Source organism: Thalassophryne amazonica, chromosome 5, assembly GCF_902500255.1.
Source record: "Thalassophryne amazonica chromosome 5, fThaAma1.1, whole genome shotgun sequence".
Lineage (NCBI taxonomy): Eukaryota > Metazoa > Chordata > Actinopteri > Batrachoidiformes > Batrachoididae > Thalassophryne > Thalassophryne amazonica.
In genome coordinates this window covers 128,197,678-128,218,815 of record NC_047107.1, presented here as the reverse complement: position 1 = coordinate 128,218,815, position 21,138 = coordinate 128,197,678, and the positions used below count along the sequence as shown (strand labels likewise).

Sequence of the window (21,138 nt, the reverse complement as noted above, 5' to 3'; positions counted from 1 at the left end):
GTAAATGGGCGTGGCGCAGTGTGTGAACTGTAAAATAACATAAATAAATGTAATTAACGTTAAAATTTGACGATTATAACGTTAAACGGGACACGAGGAATATCCACACTGAAACCGGAAGTGTTTTTTCACGAATTGCTCATAAAATTACCAATAATAATAATTTAAAGTTTCTCCAAGTTTTCTATTAAGTTTAAAAAAAAATCGAGATATCAGATTTGTTGATGTTGTTGTTGCATGAACTGGATTATAGTTATATAGTTATTGTGCTATCTATAAATGATCCTACTGGTTAAACACCGGCGGGATTAAAACATGTAGGTTAATCGAATGTACGTTGTTGAGATGTTTTTTCCCCTTCACACGAATATTGGGTGGAGTGAGCGCTCTGTCGCTGATCCTGTCTTTGTCGTCAGTCTTTGTGCTTTACAGGACTGAAGGAAAAAAACACAGCTGGATCCAGCTAGCGGCTCCGCTAGCTGCCTTTAGCTCGTAAAGCTGCTTGTTTTCTCCGGGATTTCGTCAAGGTACCGTGCGGTAAAACCGAGCGTTAGTCTTCTCCGTGTCCGGTAGAAAATGTTTCGTGAGCGTCTTTGTACTTAGTAATTTTGTGTTAGCTTCCACGTTAGCTTGTGAAGATGCTGCTGATTAGCTAAAGGCTTAAACACTAAAAAAATATTAAAAATAATAATAAACACGTCATGTTTTATTACTTAAATTATGGATGAGACGATTTGAACAGTTTTATCGAAGCTGGGTGAACTAACGTATCATATGTACAACCTTTTAAAAACTGTAAATAAAATAAATCACAGAAAAAGTTCACGTCATGTTGGAAGGTATATCATATTATTTGTCTAATCATAACGACGCCAAAAAGTTATAGTTCAGACTATCTTTGACTAAATATTCTAGAGTTACAGGCTAAAAACAGCAAGAATGGTGACAAAGGTCCATTTCAGTTTGTACAGGGGTCAGAAAATAAAGTTGCACCAATTTTGGCAATAAAGTGATTCACATTATTGGTTGAGCTAACAGGATTAATAAATGGAATAGTTTTGTTTGTGTTGAATGTTTGGTCTCCAAAGTAAACATCAAACACTGTCGAGGTCCATTGGATTCTATGACATGTGACATATGTTCCATATACTGTTTGTATATTATATACTTATACTAGCATAGTTCCACCTTAGAATTGGAATATAATATATAAGATATACCTTACTGAATTTTCATGTGACATATGTTACCCTGTAATATAACTGAGCATGATACATGGTCCAAACTATTCCTTTTTAATCCATTAACTCAACCAATAATTTGCATCACTTTTTTACCAAAATTGGAACAACTTTAACTGTTGACGCCTGTACAAACTGCTGTTTTTAACACTGTAAATCTATAACATTCAATCCTAATTATACCTTTTTGGAATCATGATGATCAGACAAATAATATCAATATGATTGGAATGTTTAAATTTTGACCCCTGTGTATTTCTTTATTGACCCCTGCAGGTCATTTGAGGTCAGCTTCAGGATGCCTCTACATCTGAAAATAAGCATTAGTTCATTTCCAATATGTGTGCAAAATTTCATGCTTTAGTCAAGAAATGAACGGCTGTTATGGAGCTAAGCTGCGGCAGTCAAACATGGAAACACATTTGAAAACAGGAGTTCCAGTTGAACCCCACAAATATTCGTACCATGTTTTTGTGGTTATCAGGCACACGTTTGAATGGGAGAGTTTTCTTTCGTGCCTCACGGATGACGCCTGTGAGATTCTTTGGCTCTGTAGGTATGTGAGCTGACATTTATAGAATTTATAGGGAAGTTTATGGAATGTTTTTGAAACAAAATCCTCTTAAGCTGGAACCAGAACTGTTTTTCTTGATAATGTCATTTTTTTTCATGGATTCATTGACTAATTATTTCAGCACTAAACACATCAGTAAGTTGTATTTAATCTTCTGCACAGTTTTTTTTTCTTTTAGCCTTTGAAGTTGTCTTTTTAAATCTTTTTGATTTTTTTTTTTTTTTTTTTTTTTTTTTTTTACTTCTTCCACTGACTCTTTGGCACTTGTTTAAGTGTAGAACTGAAAAAGTTGATTAAATCTTTAGCAACACTCTCAGAAACAGACTGAACAGCAGATAATATTCAGCAGAATTACTGATTGTGTGTGAAAACAGCGTTTTTGTTTTGGGATTGCTTTCCTGTTTGGTTGCCGGGAAGGAAAAAGAAAGCAGACTATTTTTTCTGGTCATGTGGCTTCGGGGCCAAACTTGTTATCAACAAACTCGGATGAGACGTTTTCTCAAAGGTGCAATCAGAGGTTTTGTTGTGTTAAAAAAAAAAAGAAAGAAAGAGAAACTTCTCTTTTGTATGGAAACTCAGCGCTTTGAACATAATGTTACTGAGATTTTATTTATTGGAACAAAAGGACTGAAACTTTTCACTTTACACTTTAAAGCAAGGAGAGAAGTGACCGGAATACTGAGGACAAGGAGGTATTTAACATGGTTTATGTTCCTGCGTCTGCTCCAGAATCAGTTTATGAGCAAGCTCACAGATCTCTAGTTTGGACCATTTTTGAACATCTGTTCATGCGTTTGTCCAACGTTAAAAGATTATAAAGATGTCTGTTTTCTTCTTTATCATAAAAGAGAACAAACCTGCTGCTCGCTGTAGTTAGCTCCCATCTAAAATAGATGGCCCTGTTAGCTTTAGCACACCTAGCTCAAAACTACAATGCCTAGACCTGTTAGTTTTAGCACACCTAGCTCAAAGCTACAATGCACAGACCTGTTAGTTTTAGCACACCTAGCTCAAAGCTATAATGCATAAATCTGTTAGCTTTAGCTACCCTAGCTTGAAGCTACAATGCATAGGCCTGTTAGTTTTAGCTAACCTAGCTCAAAGCTACAATGCATAGGCCTGTTAGTTTTAACTCACCTAGCTCAAAGCTACGATGCAGATCCCTGTTAGCTTTAACTCACCTAGCTCAAAGCTACGATGCAGATCCCTGTTTGCTTTAACTCACCTAGCTCAAAGCTACGATGCAGATCCCTGTTAGCTTTAACTCACCTAGCTCAAAGCTACGATGCAGATCCCTGTTTGCTTTAACTCACCTAGCTCAAAGCTACGATGCAGATCCCTGTTTGCATTAACTCACCTAGCTCAAAGCTACGATGCAGATCCCTGTTTGCATTAACTCACCTAGCTCAAAGCTACGATGCAGATCCCTGTTAGCTTTAACTCACCTAGCTCAAAGCTACGATGCAGATCCCTGTTAGCTTTAACTCACCTAGCTCAAAGCTACGATGCAGATCCCTGTTAGCTTTAACTCACCTAGCTCAAAGCTACGATGCAGATCCCTGTTAGCTTTAACTCACCTAGCTCAAAGCTACGATGCAGATCCCTGTTTGCTTTAACTCACCTAGCTCAAAGCTACGATGCAGATCCCTGTTTGCTTTAACTCACCTAGCTCAAAGCTACGATGCAGATCCCTGTTAGCTTTAACTCACCTAGCTCAAAGCTACGATGCAGATCCCTGTTAGCTTTAACTCACCTAGCTCAAAGCTACGATGCAGATCCCTGTTAGCTTTAACTCACCTAGCTCAAAGCTACGATGCAGATCCCTGTTAGCTTTAACTCACCTAGCTTAAAGCTACGATGCAGATCCCTGTTAGCTTCAACTCACCTAGCTCAAAGCTACGATGCAGATCCCTGTTAGCTTTAACTCACCTAGCTCAAAGCTACGATGCATATTCCCATTAGTTTTAGCTAACCAAACTACATATCATTGGTTTTACCTCCCCTAGCTTGAAGCTACAATGCATATCCTTGTTAGCTTTAACTCACCTCACTCAAAGCTACAATGCATATTCCCATTAGTTTTAGCTAACTACATATCATTGGTTTTACCTCCCCTAGCTTGAAGCTACGGTGCATAGGCCTGTAAATTTTAACTCACCTAGCTCAAAGCTACGATGCAGATCCCTGTTAGCTTCAACTCACCTAGCTCAAAGCTACGATGCAGATCCTTGTTAGCTTTAATTCACCTAGCTCAAAGCTATGATGCATATCTCTGTTAGCTTTAACTCACCTAGCTCAAAGCTACAATGCATATTCCCATTAGTTTTAGCTAACCAAACTACATATTACAGTGCATATCCCAATTAGCTTTAGTTAACCAAGCTCCAAGCTACAATGCGTATGCTGCATTCAAAACACTTGGGAGGGTTGGAGATTTCAAACTCTAGCTCAGGGAAAAACGCCTTGAACATTTGTGAATTCTTTCCTGAGTGAGTCTTCTGTACTTTGGACTATTTCAGATCATTTTGGCCCGTGTGCTTTCACATCCTGAAGTGGAGAACCCATTCCTAGGTTTAGCTGGGATTTTTGTCCTTCACCTCATGGTTGTCCTTTTAGACACCTGCCTTTCATTGATGTGGTCAAGTCAGGTGGTCACCACGCTCAGTGTGGTCTACTGGAGGTTTCTTCCTGAGATGGTGGGCGGGGCCTTTTTGAAGGTGGTGAGTGATGCTCATCTTGTTGTTGGCAGCTGCTGGTGCGTCTCATGATGCCATGTGAACATGGAGGCTCCTGAGTACCTGGACTTGGACGAGATCGACTTCTCTGATGATTCAGTGGTTCGTACAAACACGCGTGCAATAAATCACAGACTGACGCCTTCAGGTGGCAAAATTTTATTTCTTCGTGGTTAATCCTGAAGATTAGTCCTGAAGTGCTTCATCTTAAGAAGATGGTCTCTGGTTAGTCCAGATCCAGTGTTCTCCTGTGTGTGTGTGTGTGTGTGTGTGTGTGTGTGTGTGTGTGTGTGTGTGTGTGTGTGTGTGTGTGTGTGTGTGTGTGTGTGTGTGTGTGTGTGTGTGTGCGCGCGCGCGCGTGTCCAGGGTGTGCCTGCCTGCTCCCTCACACGTTTTTGTGTTTATTGTTGCTCTCGCAGTATTCGGTGACGTCTCTGAAGAGTATCCCAGAGCTGTCTAGGAGGAGCGATGGTCAGGCTGAAGACAGACCAGGTTTTTATTCTCTGTGCCTACAGAGTTCTCGGTGAAACTGAACATGGAGCATCTGGAGCTGGCAAACATTGAAGCTGGCAAACATTCCAAACCCGTTTCATTCTCAGGAGTTCACAGTTTTTACAGAACTGAACTAATGACTGGAGAATACGCAAGTCATGATATTTACTGGCCGAATGCACGATGAAAAAGAACATCTGACGCTTACCGTTAACAAAGACAAGCTGCTTTAGTTAAACCTTCAAGAAACGGATGATGGAGAAAAAACATTTGTTTTACTGACGTACTGTACTTTCCACACCGTGGTATATCGCAAATGTAAAAAAGACACATATGTTGCAAAGGAGTATCAGTTGCACCTTTTCTTCCCCCCAAGTATTATCAACTTTTTAATCTTCTTGTTCTTCTTCGTCATCACAACAGCAACCAACATTTGATTTTTCAGTGAATAAGCTGCACCGGAGTATAACTCACAGGATTTCTCAAACTAGCATAGTTTGCATGTGTGGCTGCCCCATAGCAGCCACAGATGCACAGCATTGAGTGCAGGAGCGATGGCGTAGTCCACGGCGACAGTGGCCGCTCCGAGCGATGTGTGGACACTTTGCAAAAGCTGCGCACACGGTTGAAGCAGGTTTTTCCTGCAAAAGAAGCAGTTCTTCAGCATGAAAATGGTTGACCACACACGAGTTGAAATCTGACCACACTCGCTGTAAAGTCCGGATCTCACACCTTCCATCTTCTTTTTCCCCAAACTGAAAGAGCTGGAGGAGACACTGTTCCACTAATGACACCTTATTTCTTCACTGACAAGACGCAAAAACGTGTCCGACGTTGGCAGTAACTAGAAGGTGACTACGTGGAAAAGTAATGGCACTGCCTGACAGAGAACATTCCACTCTTTAAGCAGATATGAGATCCATTTGAGGATCTCCCTTGTTGTTGAAATATTCACGTAGGAGGTGGAACGTTTCAGCCAATCCTTGTATGACCAGTTCTAGTTGTGGGAGGGATCACAAGTAAAAATAAAAAAACAATAATTTAATTTATTGGTTCAGTGAAAGAACTCTGAAGGATCATGTATCTCTGTAAGCTGAACACCAAAGATGACTTTTCACCCTGAAAGTTTTCTTCTATGTATGTTGGAGCATTAAATTTGACTGTATTTTCGATCAAATCAGTGTCAACACTGTAGGTGAGAGTTAAAACGTGCTCCATGTTCTCTTTCACAGTATCTTCAACCCTTTGAAGCAATATCAAACCGGTTAAACTGTCATGATGTTAAAACTATGCTCCTCCTGCTGCAGCTCCCGCCATCAACTGGAGTCGTGGTGTTTCCTCCCACAGCGGAGGGGGAATCAAACCCACAGGGCTCGTGGAGGTCCACAGCAAGTTCCGGCCCGTGAAAAGAGTATCGCCCCTTAAACACCAGCCAGAGACCACCAACTCCGACACCCATGACAAAGACCAGCAACAGGGGCTGGACCTGGGGGAGACGGGTGAGGGCAGCAAGGATGACGCTGGCTCTGGCAAACCTACGTCCTCCTTTGAAGGCTTGGGGGTAAAGGTCAAAGGTCTGGCCGGCAGCAGTGTTGGTGTTGTTGGAAATGCCAACCCTCAGGTCCTGTTTGGGGAGCTGGAGCACTATGATCTTGACATGGATGAAATCCTGGATGTGCCTTATATCAAGTCCAGTCAGCAGATGTCCACGCTGCCTCGTGTCCCTCACGACAAGCGCTCGGTGTCGGGCAACAGTCTGGGAGGAGGGACCCTGGAGAGAAATAGGAAGAGTGCCACACTGGTTCACAACGAGTCTCTGAGTCTGGGCAGCAGCAGCTCACAAACACCAGTAAAAACAGACCGATTTCTTAACAACCTCCACAGATATCCCCTGTCCTCCATCCTTCATAGACCTCTGTCTTACCTCCTTTTTGATCTCTGTCCTCCATCCACTTTCCTTCACAGGCTTCTATCCTCCCTTTCTCATACTCTGTGCTCTCTTTGTTTCTTTAGCCTTTGGCCTCTCTCCTTTGCTTGTCTCTGACCTCTTTCCTTCTCTGGTCTCTATCCTTCCTCCTACATAGGCCTGTTGGCTTCTGGCCTCTCTCTTTCGTTGGCTTCTGGCCTCTCTCCATTGTTTAGCTGTTGCCCTCTGGCCACTCTTTTTCATTGGCCTCTGGCCACTCTCCATCGCTGGCCTCTGGTGTCTATCCTCAGTCCCTCATAGACCTCTGCTCTGTCAGCTTCTTTAGCTTCTGTCCTCCTTCCATCATCTTCCTCCGTCCTCTCTGCTTCCTCCATAATGAATGCTCTGTTCTGTTGTATGTCTTTTCTGCAGTATTGTGTGCTGTCTCCTGTGAAATGGTCTGACCTGAGGAAATCTAAGTCCATGGATCCAGACCTCCACCACCTCCACCGCTCCCCTGCTGGAGGAGGATACCAGCCTGAACTGCTGTCCTCTGGTCTCCTCAGCTGTTCCTCCTCCCTCTCGTCTTTCTCAGATGCAGGTTTGTCCTAAAAGTATTGTCTCGATGTTTGTGGTGGATGCAAACGTCACCACAGAGCAGGTGAAGGTTCTTCTGGAATTAATCTGCAGATAACAGCGTTCAGGAACACTGGTGTGGAAGGTGATGTGTGAAATGTTTGATTTGCAGACAAGTTGCTGTCAGCTCGGGTCTATCCAGATTCCCAGAGCCAGAGGCCGGGTGTGGAGCCTCCAGGAGGTTTAGGACTGATGTTCCCTCTGCCGGGTGGCAGCATGAGCCGGCAGGATGGATCCAATCCCTGGACCTCTGGACCAGGAGGAGGAGGCTCCCAGAGAGGGTTTGGAAGTGCCGGAGGGGAAGTAGACGAGGAGACGAAGAAGAACCAGAACATCATCAACATTATCAGAGAAGGACAGATCTCACTGCTGGTCAGCACTTTGTTTTCCTCTTTATTTAATGATGATGATGATGATGATAACAATGTATTTGGTACTACAGATGAAAGAAAAACCCTCTAAAGTACATAAAACTTTTGCACATTACTATACAATCATAACAAATAAAAATCCCTCCTTTCTTTCCCTCTTTTCTTCATTTCTTTCTTATCATCCTCTGTCACTCCCACCTTCTGGACCTTCTGCCTTTTGTTCTTCTTCTCTTGTTGCTGCTCCTCTTTCTCCTCCTTCTGCTGGGTCTCTCTCTGCTCCTCCTGCTTGTGTTTCTCCTCCTGCTGGTCTTCTGTCTCCTCCTGCTGGTCCTCTGTCTCCTCTTCCTGTTTCTCCTCCTGCTGGTCCTCTGTCTCCTCTTCCTGTTTCTCCTCCTGCTGGTCCTCTGTCTCCTCCTCCTGTTTCTCCTCCTGCTGGTCCTCTGTCTCCTCTTCCTGTTTCTCCTCCTGCTGGTCCTCTGTCTCCTCTTCCTGTTTCTCCTCCTGCTGGTCCTCTGTCTCCTCCTCCTGTTTCTCCTCTTGCTGGTCCTCTGTCTCCTCTTCCTGTTTCTCCTCCTGCTGGTCCTCTGTCTCCTCCTCCTGTTTCTCCTCTTGCTGGTCCTCTGTCTCCTCTTCCTGTTTCTCCTCCTGCTGGTCCTCTGTCTCCTCCTCCTGTTTCTCCTCCTGCTGGTCCTCTGTCTCCTCCTCCTGTTTCTCCTCTTGCTGGTCCTCTGTCTCCTCTTCCTGTTTCTCCTCCTGCTGGTCCTCTGTCTCCTCCTCCTGATCCTCCTCCTCTTTTCAGCCTCACCTGGCAGCTGATAATCTGGAGCTGATCAGAGATGAGGACGGCAACAATCTTCTCCACATCTCGGCGTCTCACGGTCACGCTGACTGTCTGCAGCACCTCACGTCTCTGATGGGGGAGGACGGTCTCAATGAACGCAACAACCAGCAGCTGACCCCGGCCGGCCTCGGGGTCAAGGTCAGCGAGGGTGCTTCTTCTGCGGTCTGGTTCCTGCCGGCTGTAGCAAAAAGCTTTTAGTGGGGAGAGTTCTAGTGCAGCAGATAACTGAAACAATCCTTCACTTGGTGATACAAGCATCACATTTGGCATGAATGTTCTTCATAAATCAGTGTTTGAGGAAAAAAGTGCGGGTCACTTGAAAATCCAATATGGCTTTAACTTTTGACCCCTGTACAAACTGAAACTGACCTTTGTCACCATTCTTGCTGTTTCTACTCCATAACATTCAGTCATAGATGGTCCAAACCAAGGGTCACCAACCCTGCTCCTTGGAGGGCACCTGCCCTGCACATTTTCCACATCTACCTACTCAAGTCACACATGATTTTTTGAAAGTGGTGTTTTCCAGCTGTGATCGGCTAAACACACCTGATACACTTAATTGCCTGGGGGTGCCCTCCAGGAAGAGGGTTGGTGATCCCTGGATACCTCTATGGAATCTTTGTGATCAGACACGTAATGTGTTATAGCTTTCAATATGATTGGAGCATTGACCCCTGTGTAATCTTCATTGACCCCTCCCTGGCCACCATATTGGATTTTCAAGCGGCCCGCACTTCCTTCTCAAACACTGATTTATGAAGAACATTCATGGCAAATCTGATGCTTGTATCGCCAAGTGAACTATTCTGGCCAAAAGTCATACTTATCTGCACCACTATTCAAGATGCGTTTGCTGATGTTTCTCAACATTATGATCAGTAATCAATACAGTGATCAGCTGTCTGATTGTGTAAAAGTCACATTGATTAAATTACACAGGGAAAATCCTGTTTTATTTTTAATTTTCTTTGGCAGACATCTGGCGCCCCCTAGCGGTTGTCTTGTGGCCATCCACACAAGAAACAGAACAAATTTACAGTTGGACCTGGAATGATTAATGAACAAATCATGAACAAGAGCAGTCAGAGATTTGTGATGTCTGCCAAGGGTTGACAAGGACTCAAAATAACAGATATCTGATTCACATTGTGACCTGGACTTTACCTGGATCCGGATTCCACAACACAGTGGAATGATCGCATACTGATCCAGAATGGTCCAGTTGATCAAGATGTTACGATCTGATATTTAATTCACAAGCTGAAACAAACTAGTGTCTTCCTGATCCTGGTTTTACATTGTGATGTCGTATCTGTGAAGTAGTTTTGACAAAATCCTTAAAAGTCTACAAAGAGAAATCCTGATCCAGATCACCTCCAAAATTTAGTGGCGTCTTCCAAGGCATAACACCAATGTTTGTAGGGATGTGAATCGTACAACAACTCACGATTCAATTTGATTCAGATTCTTGGGGTGACGATTTGATTCAGAATCGATTTTCGATTCAAAGAGCTCTGAGAAATAGTTATATTACTTAAAAAAATGTTTATGTTTAAGAAAATGCAGCTTTACAAGGTTAATCAAGTGATTGTAGATATAAGTTTACTTATCTGCTTTGCTCGTTCAGCGTTGGCTGGCAGTTTAGCGAAGTGCTTGTCAGTTGTCAGCAGATACCGCTGCTCCCCTCTTTTAGCTCTGGGTGTTAGCATAGCATGTGGGTTTGGGGATTTGAAGTGTTTCTGAAGTACTTGACTTTCATTTTGCAGATTTTGCACACTGCATAAGTCATGTCAAGCTCCTTCTTACGCGGCAAATAATAAAATCCAAAATGCGCCCAAACATTTGCCTTCAGCAAAGACGGTGCTGGCTGAATTAGCTCTTTGCCCGCCATGCTAAGCTGCAGCTCACAAATGTGTGAAGCACGCCGGACCCTCCCCTCGTGGGAACGCTGTAGTACAGAGACCTGACAAACAGTACATGCAGTGAGTAAGCAAGAAAATGTTTAAAAAATGCTGTTTAAAAATCGATTCTTGGACATTTTGGATCGATTCAGAATCGTAATAAATAAGAATCACGATTCGGACGTGAATCGTTTGGTTTTTTTGTTGTTTTTGTTTTTTTTTCTTCTTCTTCTTCCCCCCCCCCCCCCCCCCCCCGGCACCCCTAAGTGTTTGGTGAAAATCAGTAGTTTTGACGTAATCCTCAAAATCAAGTGAAGCACACAAATTGAAATCCTGATCCAGAATCTGGATCCGGTTCAATCTCCAAAATTCAGCGGTGTCTTCCGTGCCTTTGTGAGGAACACAAATGTTTGATTGGCTGTTGGCATTTGGTCAGCGTGGCTCCAGAAGGTTTTTGGTTTTCAAGAACAAGTGTTTACAGTAAATGAAGTTCTGTGGCACTTTTGGACCCTGAATCCCATACAGACTGAGTTGGCCCTGTTGAGTTTGTGGAATCCAGGTTTCCTCCTCCTGTGTTGCAGAATGGTCACCTGGAGTGTGTGCGGTGGATGGTGAGTGAGACGGAGGCCATAGCCGAGCTCAGCTGCACCAGAGAACATCCGAGTCTGATCCACTACGCCGCCCGCCATGGACAGGTAATGCACCCTGAACATGAATATTTACTGTTTCTAAATTGGAAGCCCCGCCCCCTTACCAAGCTTGACAGCTGGCAGTGCTGTTTGAATAAACTTTTAGAACTACGACTCTTCCTCCATATGCCTAGCCGATCTAAACTAACAGGGGTGGGGCTTTGGTTAGAGACGACCAAGAAGCTCTTGGTCCCTCTAGCTGACCTTTGGAGAAAGTCTGTGGAGATGGACCAAGCTTCCAGAGCTACAAGCTGGAACACTTTACTGATTTGGCAGAGGGGTCGGGTGGAAGTCTTGTCAAAGTTTGGCACAGAGCACTTTTGTAAAGTGTGCTGTCGGCAAACTCCGGGTTCTCTTTCTGTCTTTGCAGGAGAAGGTTTTGCTGTGGTTGCTTCAGTTCATGCAGGAACAGGCGATCTCTCTGGACGAGGTGGACCAGAACGGCAACACTGCAGTTCATGTAGCAGCTCAGTACGGACACCTTACCTGTATACAGGTAACCCTGCTGCGTCTGCGGGACTTACTGTGTTTGTGGGCGTCCCGGGGTTACAGGATGTCCTGGGTTTGTGAGACTTACTGTTTTTACTTTGTCAGCAAACTTGGTAAACTCCACTTACACGCATCATGTGCTTTGAGTATTTTTCGGGATGCGATAATCCACATTTTTCTCTTCTGCATTACAACTGTCATTTTCTTGAGTACAAGTCAGGTATTTTTATTTATTTTTTAACTTGTTTGGGAGGTCCCGCGTCTATTACTCATAATTATTATAATCACTATTTATATCGGACTTCCAGGGAATCAAAGCGCTAAACAGAATAAACCCACAATAAATAAATACCAAAAATAAGTACAATATACACACACAAACAACAGATTAACCCCTTAACGCCTATTGTCGCATATATGCTACAATATTTGACTCAAATATGCAACATACCAAATTGACCAGTATGCCTGTTGTCATACGAGGGCTGTCAATAAAGTATAGGTCCTTTTTATTTTTTTCAAAAACTATATGGATTTCATTCATATGTTTTTATGTCAGACATGCTTGAACCCTCGTGTGCATGCGTGAGTTTTTCCACGCCTGTCGGTGACGTCATTCGCCTGTGAGCACTCCTTGTGGGAGGAGTCGTCCAGCCCCTCGTCGGAATTCCTTTGTCTGAGAAGTTGCTGAGAGACTGGTGCTTTGTTTGATCAAAATTTTTTCTAAACCTGTGAGACACATCGAGGTGGACACGGTTCGAAAAATTAAGCTGGTTTTCAGTGAAAATTTTAATGGCTGATGAGAGATTTTGAGGTGATACTGTCGCTTTAAGGACTTCCCACAGGAAAAACACCATTTGTAAAATCCAGGCAGCTTTTGATGGCAATATATTGACAGAACTCGTATATTTGCAACATACCAGTATTATTAAAACATTATAACATAAATTATTACCAAAATTACTATTTATTTTTTGTGCAAAAGTGAAATTAATAATCTCAACATTATTTACCATCTACTTAAAGGCTATACAGCTATATAAATTCAGGCTTTAAGGGGTTAAAGAGCTGAAGAAAGGACTTAAATACGGTAAATCTATTATTTTCAGTGAATGCTGATTCTGATCTGACTTTGGAACTGATCGGACCATTTTGTCCACAAACTGAAAAAAAAAAACTTGTCTCTTTTTCTTCTTTTACATTGCCAATGCAGCGCTGTGCTCTCGTTTACCTCCAACTCCTGTAATTAGCATGTACGCCATCCGTCTCTCTTTGTTTGTCCTGCTTTGACACGTGTAATTTGCTTCAGATCTGCAGTGTTTCAAAATGGCTTTCATTACTTTATGTTCCAACCACGTTGTGATCATTATAGATTGATGGAGCGTCTTCTGGGCGATGGTGCCTGTTGTTTTTGGGGGCGGGGGGGCATGCTCATACCGTCTATGGTCACATGACATTCCGAGGACACCGTTGTCATGTGATGGCAGTTTTTGCAAGTAATTAACTTATTTATGTATTGTAATTAACATTTATGTCTAAAGTGGTACCAGTGATACTCCTGCAGTGTTATTGTGTGTGTGTGTGTCCAGACCCTGGTGGAGTACGGGTCCAACGTGACTGTCCAGAACCAGCAGGGGGAGCGGCCTTCCCAGAGTGCCGAGCGGCAGGGACACACTACCTGTGCCCGTTACCTTGTTGTCGTGGAAACGTGCATGTCACTGGCATCCCAGGTTGTTAAACTGACCAAACAGCTAAACGAGTAAGTTACCAAACGTTCATTGTTAGTTTGTATTTCTGTTGAACTTTGCAGACTAAAGCGATGTTGGATTCAGAGCGCTAATGGCGCTTCAGACTCAGTTATGTGACCAAATATACGAGGTCTGTTAGAAAAGTATCAGACCTTTTTATTTTTTGCAAAAACCTGATGGATTTGAATCACGTGTGGTTGCATGAGCCAACCTTGAACCTTCGTGCGCATGCTTGAACTTTTTCACGCCTGTCGATTGCGTCATTTGCTGGTAATCAGCCTTTGTGTGGGACATGTGCAGTGTGCTCGGCGGATTTTCTTTTCAAGGAAAGAGACGGAATGACTGGAGCAGCGCTGCATCAAATTTTGCCACAAACTGAGCGACAGCCAGGTGGAAACCTTTCGGATGATTCAGACGGCTTTCGGTGACTTTTCAGTCGTGTGACTATCCGAGAAATTGTGGAAGAGGTGGGCATGTCACAGCATGTCCTGTGAGACTTCAACACGAAGTTGCCTTTGCTCTGCCGTTAGCAGCTTCGTGCGAAGCCATCAGCACGAATTTCGCTGCAACTCTTTTTGTGGCCAAATCTTCTGTCACAATGGAATGTGCCGAAAAAGTGCTGATGTCCACCTCTTCCGCAATTTCGGATAGCCACACGACGGTCCTGCATCACCACAGCGTTCACTTTGGAAATGATCTGGTCATTTCAGCGTGTTGATGGCCGACCGCAGCGCGGCTCGCTCTCCACTGTTGTGCGGATGTCTTTAAACCGGTTGTACCACTCCTTAATCTGTGTGATGCCCAGAGCATTGTCATCGAAAGCCGTCTGAATCATCCGAATGGTTTCCACCTGGCTGTCGCTCAGTTTCTGGCAAAATTTGATGCGGCGCTGCTCCAGTCGTTCCGTCTTTTTCCTTAAAATGAAAATCTGCCGAGTGCACTACACAATCCTCACACAAAGGCTGCTTACCAGCAAATGACGCAATCGACAGGCGTGAAAAAGTTCACGCATGGGCACGAAGGTTCATGGTTGACTGATGCAAGCACACGTGATTCAAATCCATCAGGTTCCATCCATCCATTTTCTTCCGCTTATCCGAGGTCGGGTCACTGGGCAGCAGCTCAAGCAAAGCCGCCCAGACCTCCCGATCCACATACACCTCCCCCAGCTCCTCCGGGGGAACCCCCGAGGCGTTCCCAAGCCAGCTGAGAGACATAGTCCCTCCAGCATGATCTGGGTCTTCCCCGGGGCCTCCTCCCGATGGGACGTGCCCGGAACAGCTGTCTAGCGAGGCGTCCAGGGGGCATCCGACAAAGATGCCCGAGTCACCTCAGCTGGCTCCTTTCGACGTGGAGGAGCAGCGGCTCAACTCCGAGCTCCTCACTCTATCTCTAAGGGAGCACCCAGCCACCCTGTGGAGGAAACTCATCTCGGCCGCTTGTACTCGCAATCTCGTTCTTTCGGTCGTGAGCCAAATGTCATGACCATAGGTGAGGGTTGGAACGTAGATCGATTGGTAAATCGAGAGCTTTGCCCCTCTGCTCAGCTCTCTCTTCACCACGACGGTCTGATACAGTGACCGCATCACTGCAGACGCTGCACCGATCCGTCTATCGATCTCACGCTCCATCCATCCCTCACTTGTGAGCAAGACCCCGAGATACTTAAACTCCTCCACCTGAGGCAAGGACACCCCACCGACCTGAAGAGGGCAAGGCACCTTTTTCCGGTTGAGAACCATGGCCTCGGATTTGGAGGTGCTGATCTTCATCCTGGATGCTTCACACTCTGCTGCAAACCGCCCCAGTGTACGCTGAAGGTCCTGGTTTGACGAAGCCAACAGGGCCACATCATCCGCAAACAGAGAAGAGATTCTGTGGTTCCCAAACCGGACCCCCTCTACACCCTGGCTGCACCTACAAATTCTGTCCATAAAGGTAATGAACAGAACCGGTGACAAAGGGCCGCCCTGGCGATGGCCAGCGTGCACTGGAAACAGGTTTGACTTACTACCGGCAATGCGAACCAAGCTCCTGCTGCGGTCGTACAGGGACCGGATAGCCCTTAGCAAAGGACCACGGACCCCGTACTCCCGGAGCACCCCCCACAGGGCGCCTTGAGGGACACGGTCAAAGGCCTTCTCCAGATCCACAGAGCACATGTGGACTGGTTGGGCGAACTTCCATGAACCCTCATGCACCCGATGGAGCATGTAGAGCTGGTCCAGTGTGCCGCGACCAGGACGAAAACCACACTGCTCCTCCTGAATCCGAGGTTCGACTATCGGTCGAATTCTCTTCTCCAGCACCCTGAAATAGACCTTACCGGGGAAGCTGAGGAGTGTGATCCCCTGTAGTTGGAACACACCCTCCGGTCCCCCTTCTTAAACAGAGGGACCACCACCCCGGTCTGCCAATCCAGGGGTACTTTCCCTGACCGCCACGCGATGTTGCAGAGACGTGTCAACCAGGACAGTCCCACAACATCCAGAGACTTAAGGAGACTTGAGGTACTTAGGACAGATTTCATCCTCTCCAGGAGCTTTTCCACCAAGGAGCTTTCTGACCACCTCGGTGACTTCGGCCTGGGTGATGGCCGAGTCCAAAAGTAATTCCTGATTTAAAAAAATGTGTTAATATTGTTTAATTCTTAACTTGTACAGTTTATTGTCATTAGCTGCTGGCGTTAGCCTTTCACAGTAAAACTCATGGCTGCTGGTGTGTCGTTAGAATGCTTTTATTGTGGAGGAGGCTGAGCAGAGCTGTTGGTTATTGGGCCCAACGGCCTCCAGAGTTTGTTGTGTGTTTGTTGACATTAGGTGTTTATGTTGGGTGTTTATCTTGGGTCTTTGTTGACGTTGGGTATTTATGTTGCGTGTTAGTTGATGTTGGGTATTTATGTTGCGTTTTTGCTGACGTTGGGTGTTTATGTTGGGTGTTTGCTGATGGGCATTTGCTGACGTTGGGTGTTTATGTTGAGTGTTTGCTGACGTTGGGTGTTTATGTTGAGTGTTTGCTGACGTTTGGTGTTTATGTTGAGTGTTTGCTGACGTTTGGTGTTTATGTTGAGTGTTTGCTGACGTCGGGTGCTTATGTTGGGCGTTTGCTGACGTCGGGTGCTTATGTTGGGCGTTTGTTGACGTCGGGTGCTTATGTTGGGCGTTTGTTGACGTCGGGTGTTTATGTTGGGCGTTTGTTGACGTCGGGTGTTTATGTTGGGCGTTTGCTGACGTCGGGTGTTTATGTTGGGCGTTTGCTGACATCGCGTGTTTGACGTTGGGCGTTTATGTTGGGTGTTTATGTTGGGCGTTTGTTGATGTTGGGTGTTTATGTTGGGCGTTTGATGACGTTGGGTGTTTATGTTGGGCGTTTGCTGATGTTGGGTGTTTATGTTGGGTGTTGGGCGTTTGCTGACGTTGGGTGTTTATGTTGGGCGTTTGCTGACGTTGGGTGTTTATGTTGGGTGTTTGCTGACATTGTTTGCTGACGTTGGGTGTTTATGTTGGGCGTTTGTTGACGTTGGGTGTTTATGTTGGGCGTTTGCTGACGTCGGGTGTTTATGTTGGGCGTTTGCTGACGTCGGGTGTTTATGTTGGGCGTTTGCTGACGTCGGGTGTTTATGTTGGGTGTTTGCCGACGTCGGGTGTTTATGTTGGGTGTTTGCCGACGTCGGGTGTTTATGTTGGGTGTTTGCTGATGTTGCGTGTTTGCTGACATTGAGTGTTTATGTTGGGTGTTTGCTGACGTCAGGTGTTTATGTTGTGTGTTTGCTGGCGTTGGGTGTTTATGTTGCGTGTTTGCCGACGTTGGGTGTTTATGTTGCGTGTTTGCCGGCTTTGGTTGTTTATGTTGCGTGTTTGCTGACGTTGGGCGTTTGCAGACGTTGGCGTGTTTTTGTTTTTCAGACAGGCAGCAGAGAGGACAGTCCTGCAGAAACAGCTGCACAGACTGATGGACCCAACCAAGACCGACGGGACGCCGTTGAGGTCGCCCAGGTAACAAACAGAAAAATAACTCTTTAATTTCACAACTCCGCGCACACATTTTATGAAAGTTTTAGCCACAAGGGGGTGGATTAACCCTGGAATCTGCTCCTACTGTACATCATTACTCTTGGTCATTTTCATTTCGTTGCCATTCCAAACCTTAGTTTTTGTTTTGTTGTTGTTTTTTTTACCTGTTTTTGATGATGCATTCAATGACCACCCAGTCAGACGTGCAGATGCAGTCACATAGCTTAAAGTAGACCTGCATTGAAATAAATGTGGTCAAGACGTATTTTTTTACAGCTGCCCAAAAATGTCTTGATTTCTTAATCTTATAGGTCTATAATTTATTATTTTTATCTGGGAGTCTTAAGCTTTTCTACATCTGAATTTTTTTGCTTTTGTTTGTTGCCAATCAATTTTTAGATAGTTAAAAAAAAAACAACAAATGTCTGTATTAAAGTGTTGAAGGAAAAGGTTTTTTTTTTTACAACCTTATTCATATTAAAACATTGCTAGCAGTGTTCCACTTAACCTTTTAACAATTACATCATACTGACATCCATTTTTCTTTAAATTGATCATGTCACTTTGGCACTGGCAGTGAAGTTTTTTCGAACTTTGAAAGTGTAGTGTAGTTATGAACAACTTCAACTATTTTACGATAGATATTGGTGGTGATGGTGTTAACTGTTGGTAGTTTTGGGTCCTTTTATCTTGCACAACATTCACCATAAAGAAACTGACTGGCGAACACTTCCAAGACAGACGCAACAGTGATATGAACCAATATGGAGAAAAAGTTCCAAGCCCGTTATACATTTTCAGCCACGTTGTACCGCTAACGTCCAGTGGCAGATATTTTGTTGCCATTTTGAGCGTACTTTCAATTCTTGCTACATTCATTTCTGTGGTTTCATAAAGTAAAAAAAAAAACTGTTGTCAAAGGTGAGCAAAGTCCTCAGATGTTTACGATATAAAAGTCACAGGACTTTGCAAACTAGTAAAACAAAAAAAACACAAAAAAACAAAAACCCTGCAACTTATGTTCCAGAAAATAAGGTAATTGCTGACAAGTATGGCTGAGGCTGTTTAAAAGAAGAATGTATTGTTGGTAAATTTGGTAATATGCAGCAGTAGTTGTAGTAGTGATAGTAATGATGTTGATAGTGTACATTTTGGTGTTTTTATTAATGGTAATATTTAAAGAAAGAGCTACTAAATAAAAAATAATTACTTGCTCTGTCTTTGGACTTCAGCTCCCATCAGCCCTCAGTTGAGGCGTGGCCAGAGATGATGCTGACAGCGGAGGGAACTCCCTCTGATGGCCATTGGTTGGTTCGTCAGGGGGGTGTGGCCCCAGACTCGGTGCTCCGCCACTTATTGGGGAAGGACTCCTCTGAACCCCTGTGTCCACGAGACAGACTGGCTCCAGCAGGGGGCTCAACCAGAGAAGGTCCCGGGGCTCCTGGGAGCCGCAGGGCGGGGCTAGCGGAAAGGCGCGAGCTAAAATTAGCTAGACTCAAACAAATTATGCAACGCTCTCTCAGCGAATCTGATTCAGACGGTTATCCGCCGGAGGAAGGGAAGAACCACGGGGGTTCATCCGCAAATACTGGAGTGCTGCGACCTGATAGGCCCGTTCACCTGCCAATCACAGAAGAGGAGCCCGTGCCGAACCACCTCCACCTAATGATGAGGAAGCACCTCCCCGCCTCCTCTTTGTCCTCTACAGCTGAGCGGAAGCAGGCATTCTCTCTCAGCGGGTCCAAGTCTGTTGATGGAGGCGGGTTCGATCCTTCCCCCACCTCAAACAGCCTTGAGGCGAGAGAGGGCAAAGCAGCAGACTCCTCCACTGACAGCAACGACGCTGCCAACAGTCAGAAAGTGGCGACCAGCCCTAAGAGTGCCTTGAAGTCGCCCTCGTCTCGCAGGAAGACGTCTCAGACCCTCAAACTGAGGGTCACCTTTGACGAGCAGGTTCATAAGAACTCCGGTCAGGAAGCAGAGCCAGCCAAAGGGCATCATGGGAAAGAGAGGACTCCAACAGCTAGTTCTGAGAACAAGCGACCTTTTGGGGCATTCCGCTCCATCATGGAGACATTGAGTGGGAACACAAACAACAACAACAACAGTGGTGGTCAAACAAACAGTGCGGGCAAACTGTCGATATGTCAGAGCGTAGGGGGCAAAAAGTCGGACAGCAGAGGAGGAGGACGCAACAAAAGCAAAACCAGTATCATCTAACAAAGTCCAAGAACCTCCAGAAGGTTCTTGCGGGCAAAGAGAGATGCATCATCAGCAAACGTGGAGAGGTAGCGAGAAGGTAACGCCGACCAGCGGCGTCTTGGATTAGAATCAAATTTCAAACCATGGAGCCAGTTTAGTCTGTGTGGACGCGATGCTTTTGTTGCAATGTTTTTCAAGTTCCGCACCCCATCCAACCAAGTATCATAATGAACAGTACCAGGAATCCAACTATCAGACACACAGTATTTGTCATTTCACTACAACTACATTAACAATTTTTAAATTCACTTTTTCCCCTTGTTTTGATGTTGGAATAAAAAAAATCTTAAACCATTTTTCCAGAGCTGAAAAAGATTTGAATGAAAATTTCTTCCATTCAGATGTTTTTGGCTTGCCATGTTGGCAGTTAACAGAATAACAAAAATGCAGGAAATAGACTCTAAAAAGTAATAAACACTCATTAAATTTAAAACAACTTTGTTCTTTAACCTTAGAGAAAACATGTTCACAACATAATCCAAATTTATATTTTTTAAATAATTGATTGTACAAGTACAACCCCAATTCCAATGAAGTTGGGACGTTGTGTGAAATGTTAATAAAAACAGAATACAATGATTTGCAAATCCTCTTCAACCTATGTTCAATGGAACACACCGCAAAGACAAGATATTTAATGTTCGAACTGATAAACTTTATTGTTTTTGTGCAAATATTTGCTCATTTTGAAATGGATGCCTGCAGCACGTTTCAAAAAAGCTGGGACAATGGTAACAAAAGCCTAGAAAAGTTGATGAATACTCAACGAACACCTGTTTGGAACATTCCACAGGTGAACAGTTAATTGGAAACAGGTGTGTGTCATGATTGGGTATAAAAGGAGCATCCCCAAAAGTCTCAGCTGTTCACAAGCAAAGATGTGGCGAGGATCACCACTTTGTGAACAACTGTGTGAAAAAATAGTCCAACAGTTTAAGAACAATGTTTCTCAATGTTCAGTTGCAAGGAATTTAGGGATTCCATCATCTACAGTCCATAATATAACCAGAAGATTCAGAGAATCTGGAGGACTTTCTTCACGTAAGCAGCAAGGCCGAAAACCAACAATGAATGCCCGTGACCTTCGATCCCTCAGGTGGCACTGCATTAAAAACTGACATCATTGTGTAAAGGATCTTACCGTGTGGGCTCAGGAACACTTCAGAAAACCATTGTCAGTTAACACAGTTCGTCGCTACATCTACAAGTGCAAGTTAAAACTCTACCATGCAAAGTG

The 21,138-nt window shown here is 44.5% G+C and overlaps 1 protein-coding gene across 1 annotated transcript; it reads left to right on the top strand.

Annotated features, from left to right (window-relative positions):
• Positions 1–440: 440 nt before the first annotated feature.
• Positions 441–20,491, top strand: sncaip (synuclein, alpha interacting protein). The gene is made up of 12 exons (XM_034171341.1): positions 441–527; positions 4,565–4,652; positions 4,970–5,042; positions 6,350–6,891; positions 7,381–7,549; positions 7,697–7,956; positions 8,755–8,934; positions 11,282–11,395; positions 11,760–11,885; positions 13,468–13,637; positions 17,532–17,621; positions 18,872–20,491. The coding sequence occupies exons 2-12, from the start codon at positions 4,596–4,598 to the stop codon at positions 19,857–19,859; spliced, it is 2,769 nt and encodes a 922-aa protein (XP_034027232.1). The 5' UTR covers positions 441–527; positions 4,565–4,595; the 3' UTR covers positions 19,860–20,491.
• The last annotated feature ends 647 nt before the right edge of the window (positions 20,492–21,138 follow it).